General features: G+C 40.1%; 1 protein-coding gene across 1 annotated transcript in view; it reads right to left on the reverse strand.

Annotated features, from left to right (window-relative positions):
• Nucleotides 1–16,773, reverse strand: part of NDUFAF2 (NADH:ubiquinone oxidoreductase complex assembly factor 2) — a 59,447-nt gene that overhangs the window by 10,670 nt on the left and 32,004 nt on the right. Inside the window, exons 2-3 of the mRNA XM_084278143.1 lie at nucleotides 15,942–16,031; nucleotides 7,379–7,419 (exon numbers count right to left, since the gene is read on the reverse strand). Coding sequence (XP_084134269.1) covers nucleotides 7,379–7,419; nucleotides 15,942–16,031 — 131 coding nt within the window. The remainder of the gene's footprint in view (nucleotides 1–7,378; nucleotides 7,420–15,941; nucleotides 16,032–16,773) is intronic.

Consider the following 16,773-nt stretch of genomic DNA (forward strand, 5'->3'; position numbering starts at 1 on the left):
TATATTTACATAATAGATGCACCAAAGCACAGAACTGTATTGGTTGTAAGGGATGTTTCAGATCATTGTTTAACCATCAACCTAACCTGCTAAAACCACCACTAAACCATGTCCCTAAGTACTGTACCTACATCTTTTAAATACCTCCAGGGATGGAGACTCTACCACTTCCCTGGGCAGCCTGTTCCAATGCTTGACAACCCTTCAGGTGAAATTTTTTTTTCCTAATATCCGATCTAAATCTCCTCTGGTGCAACTTGAGGCTATTTCCTCTTGTCCTATCAATTGTCACTTGGAAGAGACTGACATCAACCTGTCTACAACCTCCATTCAGGTAGCTGTAGATAGTGATAAGGTCTCCCGTCAGCCTCCTTTTCTCCAAGCTAAACATCCCCAATTCCCTGAGCTCCACCTCGCAGAATTATGCTCTACACCCTTCATCAGCTTCGTTGCTCTTCTCTGCCCATGCTCCTGGACCTTTGCTTTCTTGTAGTGAGGGGCCCAGAACTTCACACAGCACTCGAGGTACTGTCTCATCAGTGTTCAGTACAGGAAAATTATCACTTCCCTCGTCCTGCTGGCCACACCATTTCAGATACAAGCCAGGATGCTGTTGGCCTTCTTGGCCACCTGGGCACACTGATGGCTCTCAACCAACACCCCATATCCTTTCCTGCCAGGCAGCTTTGCAGCCACTCTTCCCCAAACCCTGTAGAGCTGCACGGAGTTGTTGTGACCCAAGTTCAGGATCCAGCACTGAGGGTATGTTGAACCTCATACAGTTGGCCTCAGCCCATCCATCCAGCCGGTCTAGATCCCTCTGTAGAGCCTTCTTGCCCTCCAGCAAATCAATACTCCTGCCCAATGTGGGCAAACTTAGTGAGGATGCACTCAATCCCCTTGTCCAGGTCATTGATAAAGACATTAAATAGAACTGGCCCCAGTACTGAGCCCTGGGGAATACTATTTTTGGCCAGCCACTAGTTGGATGTAACTCTATTCACCTCAAGTCTTTGGGCTTGGCCATCCAGCCTGGTTTTCACCCAGTGAAGTGTGTGCCCTTCCAAGCCTTTTGCGGGCAGGTTCTCCAGGAGAGTGTTGTGGGAAATAGTAGTGTCAAAGGCTTTACTAAAGTCCAGGTACATAATATCCACAGCCTTTCCCTCATCCACTAAGTAGGTTACTTTGTCATAGAAGGACACAAGGTTGGTCAAGCAGGACCTGCCTTTCATGAACCCATGGTGACTGGGCCTGATCACCTAGCTGTCCTGTATTTGCCCCATGATGGCACTCAAAATGATCTGCTCCTTCCCTGGAACAGAGACTTTCCCTGGCACAGAGGTCAGGCTGACAGGCCTGTAGTTCCCCAGATCCTCCTGGCCCTTCTTGTAGCCAGAGGTCACATTTGCTAACTGCCAGTCCACTGGAACCTTCCCGGTTAGCCAGGACTTCTGACAGATGATGGACAATGGCCTGGTGAGCACTTCTGCCAGCTCCTTCAGTACCCTCAGATGGATCCCATCCAGACCCATGGACTTGTCTGTCTCAAATGGTGTAGCAGGTCACTAACCACTTCTCCTTAGATTATGGGGGCTTCACTCAGCTCCCCATCCTTGTCTCCCAGCTCAGGGGGCTGGGTGCCCAGAGGAAACTGATCTTACTGCTAAAGACTGAAGCAAAGAAGGCATTAAGTACCTCAGTCTTTTCCTAATCCTTTGTTGCTGTTTCCAATATAGGGTGGAGAGTATCCTTAGCTCTCCCATTGTTCATGTATTTACAGAAACATTCTTAAATTGTCTTTTACTGCAGACACCAAATTAAATTCTAGCTGAGCTTTGGCTAGTCATAATTTCCTTACTGCATAACTTCACAACAGCCTTGGAGTCCCACTGGATTACTTGCCCCTTCTTCCAAAGGCTATAAATTCTCCTTTTTCCTGAGTTCCCGCCAAATTCTCTGTTTAGCCAAGCTCACTGTCTTGCCATCTATCTAATCTTCCAGCACATGGGGATGACTGGCTCCTGCACCTTTGAGATTTCCTTTCTGAAGAGCATCCAGCCTTCCTGGACTGCTTTGGCCTTCAGGACTGCTTCAAGGGACTCTGTAAATCAGCTTCTTAAACAGGCTGAAGTCTGCCCTCTGGAAATCCTTCCAATGATCAGAATTCTTCTCAGAATCAAAAACTCCATCTTTTTGTAATTACTATGCTCAAGGTGGCCTCCAACCATCACATCAATCACTGCATATAATGATGACGTTTTAAATCAAGAGTAGAATCTGTAGCCAGAAGAAAAACTTGGAGGTAGGAGTGTATGCAAGACAGCATGTTTATATTAAGTATCACAGAATGGATTGGGTTGGAAGGGGCCTTAAAGATCCTCTAGTTCCAGCCCCTCTGCCATAGGCAGGAACACCTCTCACCAGACCAGGCTGCTCAAAGCCCCATCCAACCTGGCCTTGAACACTGCCAGGGAGGGGGCAGCCACAGCTTCTCTGGCCAACCTGGTCTAGTGCTTCACAACTGTCATTATAAAAGAATTTCTTCCTTATATCTAATGTAAGTCTGCCCTCTTTTAGTTTAAACCTATTACCCCTTCACGCCATCACTACATTCCCTGACAAACAGTTCCCCCCTCCATCTTTCCTGTAGGCAACTTCAGCTACTGGAAGGCTGCAGAAAGGTCTTCTGGAATCTTCTTTTCTCCAGGCTGAACAAGCCCAACTCTCTCAGCCTGTCTTCACAGGAGAGGTGCTCCAGGCCACAGTTCATCTTCATGGTCCTCCTCTGGACTCGCTTCGACACCTCCATGTCTTGTACTGGGGACCCCAGAGCTGGACACAGCACTCCAGGTGGGATCACAACAGGGCAGAAGAGAGGGGCAGAATCACCTCCCATGGCTTGCTGGTGACAATGGTTTTGATGCAACCCAGGATACAGTTGACTTCTTGGGCTGCAAGTGCACACTGCCGGCTCATGTTGAGCTTGTCACCAATCAGCAGCCCAAGTCCTTCTCCTCAGGGCTGCTCTCAATCCATGCTACTCCCAGCCTGTAGTTGGGCTTGGGACTGTGCCAACCCATGTGCAGAACCTTGCACTTGGCCTTGTTGAACTTCATGCAGCTCTCAAACACTCAACTGTCAAGCCTGCCAAGGTCCTTACAACCTACTTGATGAGACATACTGGAAGCCTGAAGAATGGAAGGGAATGGTCTCTTGAAGAAATTATTTGCATGGACAGAACATTGCTCCTATAAAACAGCTGCTACTTCCCAAGACAACTTCTGTTAATAAATTCTGACATTAATGCTTAGCAGGTAAACTAATTTGCATGTAAAGTGATAACTTATTAAATCTTCTTTCAGAAAACAGCATTTGATTTTAAAAAAAATTAAGAACTGTAGACTTTAAAACAATTACATTTACTGAAAATTTTAAGCTCTCTAGACAAGGACAATCTTCTGTTGCCCATAAACATGCTACATGTTTGGTTTCCTATATACATAATATAAAAACAGTAATAGCCTATTTAATTATTCTAAACTTGTTATATTGGTTACAGCACAATTTATGACTGCAGAGGAATAAAGGCAATGACAAATTTTCCTCAGCCATCCCCATATGACCATACACAATATATATAAAAGGACAGATGACAGAATACTGTAGTAATGTAAAAATACTCAAGCTCAGGTTTTCACCTGCTATAACACAGTATGTGTATACATACATACAGGCTTACACTAGGTACAGACATGATCCAAAATGCTCTATCAAGATGGACTCCCTGATTACCATAGGAACAGAAGATGTATAAGTGCAAGTTAGACTCAACTTGATCTGCATTCATTTGCAAAGTTATCACCCTCATCATAACTGAGTTGAGCATGAGACTTGGCATATTTTGAGCTGTAATAAAATCAAAAGGCAACCAACTGTTTCCAGTATCCCAGAAGCTGTCTTTTAAAATCCAAGGCTGCCAACCACTAATATACCTGACTTTACTGGTTAGATTAGAAACAAACAAGGCAATAAGCAGTTTCTTCAGGTATGACTAGCCCAGTACACAGAATCCTAAGTGACTTCCTCCAAAAAATTTCTTATTTCCTATGGAGAAAAAATGGTGTGTTGGGGGCACAGGGAGGAAGAAAACCCATTAATTATATATATATGAAACAGTTAAGACTGAACAAGTTGTCTTGTTAAGCGATTGGAGTATTATTCCATTTAAAAAATCTAAAGTAAAAAAAGATTAAAAGCAATTGTGGGAAAACAAAAGCTTTGTAAGGGAAACAAAATCAGACCAGTTAGGTGTTTCGGGAAGAAAGAACACCCTGAACTGAAAGCATTAGCAACCTTTAAGAACATCATCAACAGACTTCGCAGGTGTCATGACCCAGCTACCTTGAGCAGTGTAAGGAAGGGTAACTTCCATTTGTTTTCAAATTTTGTTGGCTTACAGTATTCACCAAACTCCTGTTTCCCAAAATGTGGTCACCAGTAAGACCAGTAAGATCCAGTTGATTTGTGAAGCCATGTATCTCTGCAGTATTTTCAATTTAAGTTGGATCATTGATCTCATCAGGACACCTGCTACCCTGAGAAGTTTAGCAACCTCTATCATCCATAGCTGAGAGCTGAATAGAAGACAAGTTCTGCAACTATAAAAACAAATCCCAAACATTAAATACTAAAGGAGATGGTAGGTGCCGTGGTTTTGCCCCAGCCAAGAGCTGGGCACCACACAGTTGCTCGCTCCCTAAGAGGGAGCAGGGGGGAACCTGGGGGAAGGGGGAAGGGAGGGAAAAGAAAACCAGAGAAACCAAAACTTTGTGCATTGGGATAAGGATAGTTTACTGGGATAGCAGAGAGATAGATATAATAAAAGGACTCTATAGCAAAATATATGAAACTGGTGATACACAATGCAGTTTCTCACCGAACCGCGTAACTCAGGCCATATGGCTCAGAGCTGCCCTGAATCCAGAACGTCCCCAAAAAATCATACATCCTGGAGCTGAGTGCTCCTCCCCAACCAGTCCCCCTCTTTGGCCAGTCTGAGTCACCTGTCCCAGCTGTGTCCCCTCCCAGCTCCCTGGGTGCCCCTGGCCTTCTCATTAGCAGGGAAATATGAAAAGTCCCTGACCGCCTGGCCACAACTAGAAACGTCAGGGTGCTATCAGCACTGCTCTCCCCCTAACTCCCAGACACGGCTGTCCTAGCTGAAACCAGGGCAGTAGGCAAACACTGCACAGAAGTGGAACAGAGATTTTCATAAAGTTTAACATATGTCATGTGATATTGGGGGGAAAAAAAAAGACAATGAGCAAAGGAGAGCAAAAAAAGAAAAAAACCCATAAAAACAAAATTTAAATAGTGATATTACAGACCATAGAAGTAGGACTGTAGGCACAGCTCTAGCAACTTACGCTTTAGGAACTGTAATGCTGTTTTGTGGTGGTACTATGTGATGTTTAAAGTAAAATGTCATGGCAAAAATGCAAAATTTGTGGTCTTTGCATCCTCTTCCAGAAATAGTCTAGTCCCATGAGAAATACGGGAAAGAACAAGATCAGTCACACGGGGTTTCAACATGAAGTATGGTCAGAAATATTCCATCATTCCACATCTGTCAAACAGCAATTTAGTATACCAGCATTACTGTCAAAAAGGGAATATAATACAGAATAGGAGCCGGTAAAGTTTATATAGCTGAACCACTAAAGAAATCAATCCTACAAGTAGAGACAAAACAGTATCCTTTATGTTGCTCCCTAGTGTAATTATAATGTTATTATAGTATAAGGGTTTGTAGTATAACACTTTCAAATCAGAAGAAAAATAGATTGTTCATATCACTCTACACCAATACAAAAACAACCCAAACCCACTAAACTGGACTGTCAATTATTTATCAAATTAATATTAGCAAAAATTTTTAATATTAATTCATTTTAACTACCTTTTCTTTTACAGGAAAAGGCCATTTAGAGATTACTTGAAAAAAAACCCCGATACTTTTCACATTCCTGGTACACCAGTTCTGCTCTGATAAGGTCAATACACAGCCCTAAAGACCCTGGCTGCTAAATTACTTTTCAGATCTGTTTCTATTTAAAACTGAAGGTATCAGCAGTCCTGTAACCCTGAATGCAACATTACTCCCAACAATCTTTCATTCTGCATGAACTGCTTTTTCGGGAAGGTAAAAAAATTTATAACACTATTGATTCACAGTTCTCTCACCCATGGAGACTCCTTGCTCCCTATTTTGAAACAGAACAAACACCTCCAGTGCCAAGAGGAGCTTTACTGCACTAGTTCCAAACCTAAGGCTCCCCATATTCTCTGGAGCAGGTTTATCTTAACACAATTATCATGGCAACCTGGCTCCTGGAAATGACAGAAGACATGCAACATCCCCACATGTGGTCGTTCAATAAAAGCTGTCTGTATGCAGTTAATATAAGCCAGAACTACTTAAACAAAGACCAGTCCAAGCTTAGCAGAACAACTACAGTACTTTAGCACAAATAACATGGATGAGGAGGGAAGGAGTAAAATAATAATAATAAAAAGGTTTTAAAAATCACACTTTATACTTCCCTAAATGTTAATGCAAAGAAAAGTGTGTAAATTTGCCTTAACTCCTAAAAAGCCCTGAGGATAAAATCTTAACCTTCTTCTATTCATGGGTGTATTATAGCCCTTATCTCTACAACCTCAATGGCAAGTACGAAACAGAGGCAGAGAATTGGTTGAAAAGCCATGAGCTGTGTGGGAAGTAATTTAATGGGCTTGTAAACATAATCTGACAAGGTTCCCAAGGTGATCTTAACACACAGGCAGGTAGGACAACTTTCCACAAACCCATATTATATTCCAGAAGATCCGTGACCAAACCTTTGACTCTAGCACGTCAACAAACCTTCACTGAATTCAACACAGTTATCCCTGCTGGTAGAAGTCAAGTACCTGCCTCTGTGGGTGTCAGTTTGAATGCCTCATCTACGCACATTAAAATCTACATTTTAATGTCAACTACCATAAAAAAGCCTTACATTGATACATAGAGGGCAGATTTTAAAATTATCATAGCAGTAACTTCAGAATTCTTTTCATTAAAGAAACTTTTGAATGGCCATGATGATCCTAAAGAATTTACATAGATCATCTTAAAGGATTCACACAGATGAAAGTAACAACTGAAGAACATTGGAGCCTATATTTCCATTTTGTTTTTTTCTAAGTGTTAGATATCTACTCTATGTATAATTTCATCAATTAGGCAAGCAACATAATTAAATTCTCCCCCAAAAGTGATGAATTACTGGACAGATGAGTTATAATTGAAAATTTAAAGTTGCTTCATGTCACTCACCTCAATGCTGGGTGGATCCCTTCTCTTTTTTCTTATCCATGCTGCAAAAGAGATAAAAATCAAATATATTTGATTTCAATGATTACAGACAGTATCAAAACTCAAAATTATGATGAAATTATAATGGAAAGCAAATGTTTATATAAATTACATAGGACTTGGCACAAACTAGCAAGCCATATTATTATTTCCCAAAATATAATGAATCAAAATGCTATTTCCCATGTCAATACTGACAGCCTTCACAGAAGGGTAAGGGGGTGTCTGTGCGGAAATCACCTCTGTGAGGAGAGTTTGGGCAAAATTTGCATGCCACTCTGGCTGCCAAAAAAGGGCTTAGAAAGCAGGGCTCAGGGCCCAAGCCTGTTGTTGTTCCTGCTATACAGAGCTGAGCTTCACCCTGAGATAGTGGAAAGATGACTGCTGGAAAGTATGATAAGCCTTTGATGACTCAGGAGAAAAAAGGGTTCCTGTATATGCTTCGAGCATTCTTAAAGCTGAAAACCTACTTATGTTAGTGCCAACTAGAACTCCTTGACAGGGATGCAAGGTACAGCCCCAAACCTGACTGAGGGTCTGTAGAGCCCTGACTGCACCATGTCGTATGGCTGTGCATCAAGGCAGAGGTACTGTAACCAAGGGAAGGTTCCTTCCACCTCACTTAATTCACACTTGGAGAAGACAGCAGAGGAATGGAAGTTGTGGCAAGGACAATTGTCTGTGGCTCAGGTTTTCCACCAGGAACCAAAATTAATGGATTTATGCCCACTCTCACTGCAGATGGAGATGCGGCTGTCAATTGGGTCTTGCTTCATTCAGGCCACATTAGAGATAGTTCCAACTCCATTACCAGCTCCCTGCCAGTGGAAAAGGCAATATTCATCACTCTTTACTAGTATCACTAAAGTAGTATTTTTTCATGCCTTTTCAACCCACAAAACTGGTAGGTACTGGGTTGAGTATATGGTAGACTTTTCTTCTCATATGTTTCAAATGAATGTATAGCAGAATGCAAGTGGCCAGTAATGAACAGCAGGACAAACATAAGGAGAGCCAGTTCTAAGTGCTGAGATACAGCAAAATGTTCTTTTGTATGTTTGGATAATTAAGACTTTTGTTACTGTGCTTGAAAATTAGAGCCAAAATGACATTTTCATTATCACCCAGTCAAATGCCTGGTCTGACCTGTAGCTGTCTAGAAAGTTTCAGAAATGCTTTAAAAAGGAACTATTCCAAATTTTAATTTTCTAATACCATCTGTGCTGTATTTTCATGGGAACTAGAGAATGAGTCAGACAGCAAGTCCAAAACACTAAAAGCTGCACAGAGTCATAATGTCACCTCACGACTGAAAACGCAATTACACACAGGGTGAAACACTAACATCATTCTGCTTCAGCAACATTATGAATCTGGTTTCAGTGGGAATAGCTTCCAATTAACATAACAACAGAATTAAGGCAGGCAAAATGCCAGCATTATGTAGCTTTGAATTAAGCCATGATGGCAAAGCCAACAGCCATAACTTAAGGTTAATGGTAAAATACATGGTGATTCAAACTAAGGTATTACTTCTGGTTCTTGTCTCCCAGATGACACTTTCTGAAGAGGTGTTCTTTTAAATACCATTCTCAAACACCTTTGCTTTAAAGCAGTCCCTGCCAGCTCCTATCAGAGGTCTTTTGGTCCGAACAATGATTAAATCCAAATTCACCATTGTGGAGAAGCAACTGAGCACTCAACAGTCAACATCACCCTTTCTGCTAAAGTTTTATCTTAGCAGAAAGAAAAGCAGCCCAATAAGGTAACTCAAAATACGATTAAATTACCATCTAGTAAATGTATAGATCTAGAAAATATTTTGCATGTATCTGTTGCACTTTAAAACATATAAATTTTATGAGGATTTCCAAATGCAAAATCTGGCAAGAAACAAGACTAAACCAGCTGAGGCTAGCACGCCTCAGCTTGCAGCCTTGCAGACACTCTTTGTAAAAGGACCAACAATGCTATTAGAGCAAATCATAGCACAAAAGCCTTTCCTCCTGACAGAAGTCATCTTTGTCCATACTTAGCAACAGATCCAACATCATCCAGAAAAGCAAGAAAGCTCTTAGGTTTAGAAGTATGAGTATCAGCCATTAACCAGTAAAAGATTTAGCTGGAGAAAAAAGAAAGAGTAGTAAAGTGTTTAGTATAAAAAAAAAAGTTCCAAAAGTTCAAAATTTAAGGGATTATTTCCATCAAAGTATCATCTTCTGCCTCGCCATGCCTTGCTTCTGTCTCATGAAAGTGCAGTACCACTGTCTTCAATTCCACAGCTCTCAGAACATAAAAATACCTGCATTTGTTAAAAACAAAATTGCCACTATTTTCTTAAAACACCAGGTGCATTTAAAATGATTAAAATTAGTAATTCCTAAAGAAAACCTCTTAAAGTTTGAAATCTCACGAAAATTAAGCTGCAGATAGAAACTGCTGCTGAAATATAGCCATTACAATAGATTTTCTTTCAATAGCAGACTGGGGTTTTAGGCAGTTATTTCATTAATGACTTTCAGAAGAATGGAATACTTCTATTAAAAGATTCTACCATTTAATTATCTGCCTCAGTTTAACAAGGCACAGACAGTACAGTGAAGGGTAACACAATGACACGTGTCCTGTGAACAGAAGCTGTGAACCAATGAGTGTTATGTGACACATTCTCATTCATTAATAGATCTTTATTAGTAACAACACTCAAAAGCATCAAAACAACCTTTAATTTAGGAAAATTTATTGTATCAAACATTACATTACCAGACTCTATCTATTTAAATACACAAATAATGCATGCAGGTATGATATTGTGCTAATTTTCTTTCCAGCTGTAACAAGCATGTAAATGCATTGCTTCGCAAGAACTATCAGCCTTTCATCTTTTTAATAATCATAGAATCACAGAATGACATTGGTTGGAAGGGACCCCAAGGATCACAGAGCCCACCCTGCCACAGGTAGGGACACCAACCTCCAGGCCTGGATCTACACAAGGTTGCCCAGGGCCCCATCCAACCTGGCCTTGAACACCTCTGGGGATGGGGCATCCACCACCTCTCTGGGCAGCTTGTCAGGACTACAAATATTTTTCAATTTAACCCTAAATAAAACTTGCTGACACAAAGATTGGATACTATCTTCCAAACTCCTACAGGTAAACTCATAACATCTCCAATAAACTGAATTAGAAAACCAAAATTTAATGAAAGATTCCTTCACTGCTAAGCAGCTGCGTGAGAAACACAGTAACAAAACATACTAAAATCTCCTTTTAGCCATAAGATGAAGTTGCTTAGCTGTAACATACAATATTCTTTGTGCAAATCAACTTATGAAATTTTCTATACAAGGCACAGCCCAAGATTAAAAGCAAAAGAAATGTACCCTGAATTGAGTATATTTTTAGTATATTGTACTTTGTTTTTTAACAGTTTTATCAGTCTTTCAAAAGCAATAAATTTTTCTAACCATTCACCTGAACCCCCCACGCCTCCCATCAGTCTTTGGGGAGAAGAATGGGAGGGCTCTTATATATTTAATTTCCACCTGCTTTCAGGTGGTTCTTATTCAGAAAGAAAACTTAGAAGTCTTTCAAGTTTTTCTAAAGCATCAACAATATTTTGAGTATCCAATAAATGGTGGTTGAAAAAACTACCAATACCTTGTAACACAGGAGTAAGAGGAATGAATGGCAACAATTAAAGGAAGAATGAATGTATACAGAATTATAACTCATGTGCTACTAAGTTAGCACTAATTTCAACAAAATCCAAGTAAATGATATCTTGAAATCAAGACATTTTGCATTCTTTTTAACAAAATACAACCAATGTATACACTTTAGCAATGGAAAAGCACTCCCGCCTTTTTTTGAGCTCTCTGTTATGCTTCTAGTCAATGAAGGTTTAAATTACTCAACAGATTTTATACTACAGTTAAATATTTGTTGATGGGAATAAGGCAGGTAGGTGCTTTAGTATGTATTATTTGAGTACGACATGCACACATGCATGCCCTTAATTTAAAAGTGTCCAGGGACAGCCACAGCTGGAAAAGATTCCCACATGACCACTGCTGTTCCCTATGCTGACAAAACTAAACATACGCACCACTGTCAGGAAGATGTTTTAAACCTGGTAAAGCTGAGAAGGTAACACGTACCTATCATGTACCAAAGCACTGCAACCAACACATGCCTCCCTGCCCCCCAGTACTCCATTTCAAACTGATTATGTGGCTGCTTCTAATTTTATCTAGATGGCACTTCTTGCATCCTGCACTCATTGCAACACTACTGTTGTCTAAAAGACATTTTGCAGGGTAGCTGGGCATTTCCCACCTTGAGACCTTCGCAGTCTTTCATCAGCACTCCCATTTGCATTCTCATTAGTATGCATGAGATTTTCATTGAACTTTAAGACTCCTACTGTCACATAACACACTGTAATGAGCGTAAAAGTGAACATGCAAATTAGGACTCCCATTAATCACTAAATCTTACCAGGAAGGGAAAAAAAAAAAAAAAAAAAAGAGACTAGGAGGAGTAGATGGGCAATAAAATGCTGCATGAAGTATACAATGAATCTCTATAGGTACGTAAAATTACTGGTCTCCTCTCAGGAGCACTATTGACATGTCCCAAAGAGGTAAATTTCACATGCTACAGTTCATGAACATTCAAAACTAACATTACAGAAAGGTTATCTGTGAATGCACCCATACTGCCTAGGGAAAGGTATGTACTCCCACCTTGTAGTCAAATACAAGAGGCTTCCCCTAAACAAAAATAGGATAATCTCTGTACTGTGTGTGCATGGACCACATTCTAAATTCAAAACTACACAAAAGGAAGCAGACTTTTTAATTTTTACAATAAAAAATGACTTAATTTTCTGTGTGCAAATGGCAAAAACTAAGACCAACTCCATTTTCAGAAAACTCTCTGGACCAATCCAACATCATGCCTGGAGCCTGAGAAACATCTTGCACAGACTGAACCTGTAATCTGGATGATTTGTTGCTTTACTGCTGGATGATTTTGCTGCTTTAAGGTCTCAGTTACCTTACTACATGTTTGTAGCTTGATAAACACAGCACCAAAATCAGCCTCTTAAATTAACAGCTGTCCAGGCTGAACGTCTTAGACATACAATGGGATTTAACTCGGACCCTCTTCAAATTTCACTGCGCTCCTTAAACAATGCTTTGTCCCTGGTTTTGTGCAAGTTCTCAGACAACTCATGCCTTTAAACATTTCCAGGAACAGTACTTTTATTCATTTCAGTCACAAGAGGCTTCTTTTTCATCGGCACAGTGTGATGTAGGAAAACAAGGAGAGGAAAAAATGGTGCTAGGATGACTGCTTTTAAATCAGGCGGTCATTAAGGATTACCCACAAGTGAAAAAACTGAGCCCTGGCAGAACAAAGAGCAGAGTGAAAATAAAGTTAAAAGCCTGAAAAGGCTAAGCAAGGAGACTGCTATTGCTGAACCAGCCAAAACTGAAGTAGAGAGGCTACAGATGTCAAAGTGCATATACAGGATCTGGAGAGAAGGCCCCCGGAGATGTAGCATGTGTCCAGCTGAGAGGATTTAGAACATTAAAAATAAAAAAGTCCAACAGTAAATAGAGAACAGAAGTAAGAAGTAATATACAGCCTTCTAACCTTATATTCATCTTCTGCTGTTGAGAGAAAACAAGTATTTTAGAAATCCCTCTGCAAAGCCTCAGACTACTTGCTGGAATGATCAGTATCCACAACAGCATGAACTGCACAGTGAACACTCACAGAAAAAATTCACTGGGAAATTTTAAAGAGTCTGGACAGTAGATACAGAGTGATTTCAGCACAGGTCCTATAGGCCTGGGAAACTTACAGACCAATTTTAAAGAGGAAAAAATAGGGACAGAATTATCATGAGCTTTTCAGCAAAGTGTGTATAAAGCCTTGTATTAAACTGCTCCCACTCAGATAACTGGCTTCTATAGTATTATTTGAACTCTAGTCTTTCCATTCTTTCCCATTTCTTGCTCATTGAGAATTTTTCATTCACAGGACAGAAAAGAAGTAGCGACAAACTGAATTTCAGAGCATCCCACATCCCTAATTCACATCCAAGTATATATAGCGAAGGCACAATAGTTCTCTGAACGGCCTCTATACTGACAGCAGAAGTGCCAATTTTGGCTTTTTAGAATTATGTTGTACTTCCACCAAAATGTTTAAATTGGCATCACACAAAAAGAATAGGTTAGCCTTTATCTGTCAGAAACATGTATGCACACTCCTTCTGCTTAAGGAATGAACAGGAGGGAAAAAAAAAAGATGCATGTAACTTTTCTTTCTGTTTCTAGGGAAATTGAGTATTTATGAGGAGAAGACCGCTAGCTATCTGCACACTGTAAATTTTCTCTGTGAACTCTCTTTGGTGCTGACAAAAATCACAAAGAAAAAAACAGTTCTAAAAGTGGGGAATAAGGGTTAACAGTAAAAATGCAGCTTATAAAAATGGGATGGATCACCTGCCTTTTCTTTTTTAAAACAAAGCTGAATAAGATGCTCTGACTTGCAGAAGTGTATCTCAGATCTGGCAGCTGCATCTTTTTAGGCAAGCCCATACTGCAAGGAACCTGACCCTTGACTCCAAGGTGTATCGGTGATTGCCAAAAGCATCCCTCCAAACAGCTGTACCCTCCATGCACCATACTGTCAAGTCACACGGATTCATGCTAAGGTTTCTGAAAAGCAAGACAGTGCAGACTTATTAAGGCTAAATTGATTCCAGCAGTCCTAAGGCACAGGTTCGTACAGCAAGTTTGGCCAACCAGTGTAAGACCTTCTGTGAGAGGGTGATTAGCTCACAGCCACCTGAGACAGCCTGACTACCCATGTTGTTTCCCATTAATTCCAGCCAAGTGCAGGTAAAGACTTTTGGATTGCACTGTTTGACTCTTAAAAGGCATCATGTCTTAGATGAGAATTCATTCACAGAGCTGAGCTACTGAGTTTCTAAATATGCTGCTCAGAGTTTGTGGTGCAGAGTGATTACACGACCTCCACACAAACCTAATATGACCAGCAGTGGCTTCAGGATGAGGAAGTACATCTTCAGAAAGTTGGATTACACAGATACCCACTCAAGCATGAGATGGCTTAGTAAGAACAAGCCTATCAGGCTGTTGCTTTCCTGCAGAAGATGGTTATCTTGGACTGATAAAGAACAAGAAGCAACTAGGTTAATACTTGCCAGCCAACTGTGGGTACCCCAGCAGAAGACAAAAGCTGTTGAAATTGTGGTTTCACCACTGCTAGCAAATGCTGCTAATAGCATTGAAACATCTTTGAGAAGCTTTTAGCTGTTAATATTAGCCTTAGTTGACAGAAAAAAAAAATACCAGGAATCAGTGTAAGGATAAATTGCAAGATGGTATTTTTCTACTGACACCAGGAAGGGAAATAATGGCATCAAACTTTTCTCTTGGCTCACTATCATCTCCCACAGGGGCCAACAGTGAGCACAAAGCAAAAAGGCTGAAGTATGTTGCAGTGTTTACTCAAAACACTGTAGCCTCCGTCAACTTTCAGCTCACTGACAAATTAAACCAGTGATGTCTGTGTACCAGAGGGATTTTCTTTTAAACTTTTTGAACTCATGCAAGCCTCCTGCCACCAAAATATTCAAGGACAATGAATTCCAGAGTTTAACTGCATACTGCTTAAAATACAGAAATTTGTTTGCTTTTAACCTACCAACTTCTTGGTGATGACTAGATATTATTGTCCCAAAAACCCCATGTTGAAGAGATGGCATTTCAGGGGTTTCTTACTTATGCTATAGAGTCCTGGATTTTAGATCACAGTTAACGTCATGCTTAGCTCAAGCTCTTATAGCCTCTCTGCTTCCTCTCTTTCTCTCAGGGCTGCTCAGGAACTTCTCCTAAGGAACTTCTCCTAAGGAACTTCTCCAACCTCTCTGAACTTCTTACTATGTCCCAAATTTCCAGGCAAAATTTTCATCAGTAGCAGTGGGAAAAAATGGTTAATTATTAACAGGTTCTCCAACTCCCTTCAAGACTGCGCATGGAAGAGGCTAGGAAACCAAATAACCATCCTAAAATTAACAACAGACCCATCACTGTGCCACCAGTAATTCAAAAGTCCAACAGATTAACACTGAGGTGTAGGCATAATTGGAAGTTTAACACATTTTTTTTTTATTATTCTATCAGTTCCCCCTCAGGCACAAATGTTTTCACATTTAGTAAGAGAAAAGCATGACCATACAGGCTTTAACATTTTTAACATTTTTATTAAGTACTTATTTCCTAAACATAACTTACCCCATTTGTAAAGGGATTACTTTAAGAATTCATAACAACTATACAGTTAAATAAAGGCCTGCATTACTCAAAACAAAAGATAAAAGACAACCTATTTACACAGGCCTTCCACTAAAAACACTCAATCTACATTCAGTGTCAAAATTACCTTGAAATAAAAAAAAAAAAATTAAAGATTTACCTTCCCATTCTGTTGGAAAGTCACCCGTTTCATACTGATACGGTTGACGATTTACTGCTTCTACAAATCTTCTTTCTGGTATCATCTGCCCTATATTAAAAAAAAAAAGGCAGTTAAACTTATTTCTATATAATATTAAAATTATGTTATCATTATGAAAGAACTGTATTTATTCATACAAGTGCAATGATGTTTACAGGATAAAAATGAAGGTTTAAAGTGCTGAGACAATTACCACCACCTAGATGTAAATTTTAGATGCTGTGTGTTTCAGTAATTTTCACAAAAGCTTGTGTGTTGTACAGCTGACTTGGGTTACTCATGATAAATACATTTCAACCCAACTTACCCACCCTAGTAGCGCATCCCTCTCTTTAAGAATGCTTCTCTGAAGAACTGTTGATGACTTTTCTATCAACTGCTTTTTCCTTGACCCGCATTATCTTCCACGCCAATGCTGGTGAGGCATCAGAAACCTGATGCTGCTCTCAATCAAAAGCCAGTACTGAAAATTCAGTGGTTAGCTTTGCAAAGTAGTCAGACCAACATCATCTAGCAACTGTTCTGTGCACGTCAGCCTTTCCACATCTGCTTGCAAAATAAGTACTTTTATGTTAAAAAGCAAAAAACAGATTAAAAATCTTAACCACTGCAGCTTTCACTTATGAAAGAGTTTTTAAATTGTGATTTATATTAGCAGATACTGGAAAGATGTGCAGCTCCCCCATCCCTCACAGGAAAAAAAAAAAAAAAGGAAAAAAAAAACCCAACAGAGTAACAACATTCCCCAGGATTTTTCTTTCAGTTTTTCTCTTCCTGGGAGGCTAATATG

The sequence above is a fragment of the Gallinula chloropus genome, assembly GCF_964237585.1.
Source record: "Gallinula chloropus genome assembly, chromosome: Z".
NCBI lineage: Eukaryota > Metazoa > Chordata > Aves > Gruiformes > Rallidae > Gallinula > Gallinula chloropus.